General features: G+C 37.0%; 1 protein-coding gene across 7 annotated transcripts in view; it reads left to right on the top strand.

Moving 5' to 3' along the window:
- Positions 1 to 228: 228 nt before the first annotated feature.
- PUM1 (pumilio RNA binding family member 1) overlaps positions 229 to 6,136 on the top strand; it is a 71,005-nt gene continuing 65,097 nt past the window's right edge. For all 7 annotated transcript variants that reach the window (XM_085306221.1, XM_085306216.1, XM_085306220.1 and 4 more), the window contains exon 1: positions 229 to 597. In XM_085306221.1, coding sequence (XP_085162347.1) covers positions 235 to 597 — 363 coding nt within the window. In that variant the 5' untranslated portion in view covers positions 229 to 234. The remainder of the gene's footprint in view (positions 598 to 6,136) is intronic.

The raw sequence follows: 6,136 nt of genomic DNA, 5'->3' as shown, positions 1-6,136 counted from the left end.
TTTATATTTTAGTTAAGAGCTAGCAGAGCAGACAACTGTGCTGTAAGGAGTCAGATTTGGCATCTTGCTGTTTCCCTGTTAGTTTTAAGATGAGCGTCTTATTTTATATTTAAAATTGAAGCTGTATGGATTTAATGCTTTCTTCTCTCTCTCTCTCTCTCTCTCTCTCTCTCTCTCTCTCTCTCTCTCTCTTTCTCTCTTTCCTCTCCTCATCCACCTGTAGGTGTTGGTGGAATGAGCGTTGCGTGTGTTTTGAAGAGAAAAGCAGTGCTCTGGCAGGACTCGTTCAGCCCCCACCTGAAACAGCACGCTCAAGATACAGCTAATCCCAACATGCCTGTTGTACTGACATCTGGAACAGGGTCCCAGGCTCAGCAACAGCCAGCTGCAAATCAAGCGCTTGCAGCAGGGACACACTCCAGTCCTGTTCCTGGATCCATAGGAGTTGCAGGCCGCTCCCAGGACGACGCTATGGTGGATTACTTCTTTCAGAGGCAGCATGGTGAGCAGCTTGGGGGAGGAGGAAGTGGTGGAGGCGGCTATAATAACAGCAAACATCGCTGGCCTACTGGGGATAACATTCATGCAGAACATCAGGTAAAAAAAAGTTAAATGTTTCCAAACTGAACACATGAACAAATCGAGCTTACTGTAGATGCTTTTAATGAAACTCTTTTAAAGCTTAAGCTGATTATTTGTGTCATTAGAATGGCAACAGTCACACTTCTCTTTTCTGTTTTTTTTTTTTTCTTTTTTTTTCTTTTCAGGATTGCAGTGCCTTGCTAGTTCTAAACTGAAATGTTTTTGCTCATGAGGGTGTTGAAATCCCAGTCCACTCTGACAGTAGAACACTTCTGTTGGCAAAATTTATCATTGCCTTTATTGATCTCTGTATGTGTGAACCAGTTTAGCAGTGAGTGCTGCAGCTTTTTTTCAGATCTGTTGCTGTTGTTAAATGATTCTTATGTAATGTTATTACAAAACTGCTTTAAAAGCCAGTGCATGTAGGTTGAGCTTTCAGCATTCCCGATATTGCAAGCAACTTCCAGAACTGTATTTTTCAATGTGTGTTACTCTGTTTTTTTTGTTATTGTTTTGCTGTGTGTTTTTCATTACAATTGGGGGGACAGTATTATTAATGTCTTTAGCTGAATGGAGAAGACATTGTTAAGAACATCAAACAGTACTTCTGGAAGCAGAAGTAACTCTTCTCATTCACTTAGTATTTCCAAAAGAGTAGTGGGCCAACGTATGCCTTAGTAGCCGTGTTTACTAGCTAGATGTCTCTCCTGTAGTTTTGTTGTTGGATTTACTGCGAGTTAAATGAGTGAATGACTCACTCTAGCTTTTTGCGTGTGACCTGTAAGTAACTCTTCAAATATAGTAATGAGCTAAGGAAACTTGTCTCTTCTACCAAGAGAGGCATGGGAACAAGATTTAGTTGTAAGCATGTTTTAAAAATGAATGATTCCCACAAATCTTTTCAGAGCAGCAGACGCAAAGCTTTTGTAACCCCTATTAACATGTCCTGCCTCTAGTTTTTAAAACAAAAATGAACAAGCTCTTGTTCCCCTGCTGTGCCTCTCTGGGGGGTGTGTTGTCATCTGGGCCATTTAAAAGCAAACATTGCAGGGAATTTTGCAGCCTCATTGAAGTCAGTATGTACCTCAACAAGGAAGTAAGCCCAAGTGCCCTGTTAATTTCTGTTCCATAAAAAAAACAGTGTGAAGCACTGTAATATGATGTAAGCAGCCCAAAGAATACTGTGTTTTTTTTTCTTTTTTTTCCTTTCGTGGAAACAGCATTTAGTTAAATTACGATTTTAAAGGAAATACTGCATCGAAGTAAGATACAGTTTTTTAGCTACTAAGTTTTCAGTCATTAAATGTAAAACTTGTTTTAAGAGCTGTAAATGGAAGAGGTTTTAATATGCTTTAAGTCACGTAAGAAACAGTAAACAAAAATTTCTTAGTGAATAGCTTCACTTTTTAAAATTTTTAAAAATTCTTATGCAGACTAGCATGGAAATGTTTAGACAGGGACAGCTGTTTGGATATTTTGTGTAAAGATAACTTCATAAATTGAACTGCATGTCGTAAAATTCTTAATCCTCTTTTCCTCCAACTCATGCATTTCACTTCCTTTCTCTGAAAAATCCATAAAAGCAAAGACAACAAAATGTATTGATAGTGGAAAAGAAAATCCTACAGTCATTAAAAATTGAACTGATATTTGATTTTCTTTTAAAGGAAGAATTTTTACTTCATTCTATAATAACCTGTAAGCTTAGAAAGCATCACTTGAAACAAATAGTACTGCCTGTTTCAAAAGATTTGGCCTAATGTCAGATACTTTATTTTACCTCCTGTTAATTTTCTTTAGAAAGCTGTTCAGTGAAATAGTAGTGGTAATCTTACCACTTTTTTAAAAAAACTGTTTAGCTTATCCTATTTTGAATGAACTGGAAATAATGTAGGTATACTTTTGAGGCAGAATGCTTCTAAGATGATTGTGTGGACAAAATATATGCACAAGATCAGGCTTATAATGTTGCATATGATGCTTTCTGCGTTTTCCTGTTACGTGACCTGAAGCTTAAGAAAAACCCACTATAATGTAGTTGAAGTCAGAACTTTCTCTGTTATGTTTCCTAATGTTTGTTTGTTTTTTTTTTTTGTCCTTGTATTTGTCATACACGTCTGGTGTTTTACATTCTGTATCCATCTTTAAACCAATCTTCATATTTAATTTCATCAGTTAGCACTATGGGATGGGACAGTAACTGTTTTCTCTTATCTTGCACTGTGTGGCATAGTGATTGCTAAGCAGCTACAATTACGTATTTGTTTCAGCCTTTCTTGAGTCCTTCTTTCTCTATGATGCTCTGGGTGTGCCTCAGAGTTGTACTTGTGGGAAACAGAACGGAGAATACATGTGAATCTCAGTAGTACCATTTCTTTTGACTTTTTGGCCACCTTTTTGGCCATTTGCTTGTTAAATTACGAATTCCTTGGAGAAGGAAAGAGTCTTATGCATACAAAAATTACTAAATTCAATTTGGGCTTAGCTGGAGTAGAAATGAATTTGTCCTGCAAGAACAGAAGAAAAGCAAGGAAGTGCTAGGACTTGCAGAAGGATGGGGTGTGATTATGGATGACTTAAGTGTCAATTTGTTGTACATGGTGATATGTTTGTACTACTGACCTTTTGATTTAAATTGTCAAAGGTAAGGCAGTGAGGGCCCGTCTTGTTGCTGAAAAAGAGATTGAGAAAATAAGTAGCTAAAAGATAATGGAAAGTTAGAAAAATTAATTATAGGGTATTGTAGGCTAATGTGTGCCTAGAGCTTAGAAGGTCGTAATTAAAGGTAGAGGGATTCTTTTTCTTTTTTTTAATTGTTGAATCCTAGTTTCTTCAGCGTTATGTATGTGGACAGCCTTTTATATCTGTCTGTGTTGTGATAATATTCCTGTGATTTTTCCAAATGGTAGCATTTCATCATGTGTTATTGGAGGTTTATGAATGTTATCTGTCAGAATTTATTTAGAGTTTATCCTTGCTTTTCATGTTTTGATTGCGCTTGCTGTTTCTCATTGTGATTTGTTCCTCCTCTGACCAGCAGCTCTAAGAACCGAGTTAAGTTTGTCTGGCTTTCAAGGAAGTAGATACTGTCCTCGCGTTGTAAGTGTGAAGTTTCATGCTGAGAGGAAAAATGCCTCTTCTTTTTATATTTTACTTAAAAAAATTTCCTCTTTTTTCCCTACCTTAAAAGAGAGGGGAAAAGTATTTATATAAATATATACATAAATAAATAATATATCATACAAATAAATATATAAACAATTAAAGTTACTGCAGCCTTTTTTCATATGTAGATATCAAGGATACGTACCCGTCAAAATAGCCTATATTCAGAATTCCTCTATGGTCTCTTGCAGACAGAGCAGTAATGATGAAAACAGACTCTCCCTTCTGGGTTAGAATCTCTGAACTACTAAACAAACTTGAAAAATGTCTGCAACTGCAAATCTTTTTATCATCAAACTTTAAATGGAGCACACTTCTATCAGCCAGGTTTTTGCTGCAAAATGTAGTTGTCTCTTGTTATCTACAAAAGGCAGCAGCTAGATTAGGTGGAGCATTAATGTTTACCAGTAATTTTATGGTTCAAAATGAAGAGGTTTGGACTGTTGTTCTTTTGTGATGCACTAGTTACTCTTCAGGCTGTTAGGACACACTGTTATGCTAGATGCGTTATGTTTTTTTTTCTTTTTAATGCATTTTGTTCTGTAGAAAATGGTTTTGAGATCGACAACTCACTTCCCGTGTGTTAGTAGAAGATACAAGTTAGTGTGAGATACAAGATGACTTCTGATGACTAATGGCCTAGGTTGGATTTGACTTAGTGATGAAAGACTGCATATCTTATTACAAATTCAGACAGCCACCTACTACTACTAAGGGGAATGAAAAGACAATTGAGATAGACAGCTGGAAGAACTTATCAATGCTTAACAGGTTTTTAGGAAAACTGTTTGGGTTGTCTTAGATGAGGGACTCTTGGGATTGTGCATGCACATGTGTTCTTGAACTTCGGTCAAGAGAGTTTCTCTGGTGGTGGTCCTCTCTGAATTACATTACATGGATATACTTCAGGCTCTATCTGAATTGCAGTTAGAGTAATATGGGAGTTGCTCAGTAGAGACAAATGATTTTAGGAATTTAGTTTCTTTGAGAGCATGTTTAATTAATAATTTGAGACAATGGAGCTCTGCAGGGATTGTCTTCTGGAATGTGGGGAATTTTTTGCATACAGTTGGTGAAGAATAGTGAAAGCAACAGGGCTGGAATTGAGTTATATAGTCGATTTTGGCCTTTGATGATGAGACCAAACAATATATTAAAGGAGAACTTTTATATAAGTGGGCATAGAAGATAACTCTCCTGGTAACTGCCCTTCTAAAACACTGCTGCTCAAACCACACTACTTGATGCTATGGGAATGTCTGGATTTGATTCTTCTGTTGGCAGGCACAATTACCAAAGTTTGCCTTAAAGCCACGTCAGGGTTCTCCAAAATGATCCTGGAAGCTAAGCAAGCAGAACCCGTCATGTTTTTCGAAAATGAAATCCTGTTTAAGAGACATGTAATGCTTTAGGAAAGATTTATGTGCCTGTCTGTTGCAGGTTTGTGGTGTGCAAGGACTACCGTGGTCCAAATAATCTGGTTATCTGTGCTAGAGCTGAAGACACAGGGAGCGTCCTTGAAGGTCGTGTTTCATGCAGCATAGTGTATGCTTCTGTTCTTGAAGAACATTTTCTGATGTACGTTTCATTAAATCTGTTAAATTTTCATGGGTGCTTCTGTGTATTGCAGCATACTAGCTGGTGCTTTCCTTACGTTAGCAGTGCAATGACTGTACTAACTTGATATCCAGATAATCAGGAATGTAATAACATGCCAGAATGAAATGTCTAGCTTGGCTAATTTGTTTTGTAAGGTTTTCTCTGCAGCAAACGGGAGAAGGGATATCTTGGAGGAGGGGATTCAGAACACTTAATTAATGTTTCTGGTTTACATTGCCCTTTGAAAATTTCTCTTGGGATAGAGGGAGCATGGATAGATTGGTTCGATTTGTTGAAAGTTGAGCAGTGGAAAATGTATAGAGAAATCCTGAAATCTTCTGGAAGTCAGCATAAGAATTTGCTGACTCTCAATCTGTAGGTTTTGCTATCCCTGACAGTCGATAGCTGGATACCTAACTCTAGTTCAGATTGCACAAGTAACCTGGTGTGCTAGCTTTGAGATTTCATGTGCTGCTGTATTTTTGTAGTCTTCTTTCTTTCGTGATGTTTATTCAGGAAGAGAAAAATTTTCATGTGATTGAATTTGAACATTTCAGTGCTTAAGTAATATTTTAAGTATCCCAGTTAATATATTGTGCTTGTACTTGTTTTTTGAATAGAATTTCAGAGCATAGCTTCCTTACGTATTTATCTTGGAGAAGACCGTGCTATTTAAAATTATTGCTTTCAAAATGGCATGCTATTTTTGACCTCTTTGGACCTTGTCTCTCAATGAGTGCGGATGGGGCTAACAATCTAAGGAAAAGGAGGAGTGTTTTTTTTTTTTTTT

This window comes from Rhea americana, unplaced genomic scaffold (genome assembly GCF_003343005.1).
Source record: "Rhea americana isolate MKP2758 unplaced genomic scaffold, rheAme1 scaffold_234, whole genome shotgun sequence".
In the NCBI taxonomy this organism is placed as follows: domain Eukaryota; kingdom Metazoa; phylum Chordata; class Aves; order Rheiformes; family Rheidae; genus Rhea; species Rhea americana.
Note: the sequence above shows the minus strand (reverse complement) of the source record. Positions and strands in the feature narration are given on the sequence as shown.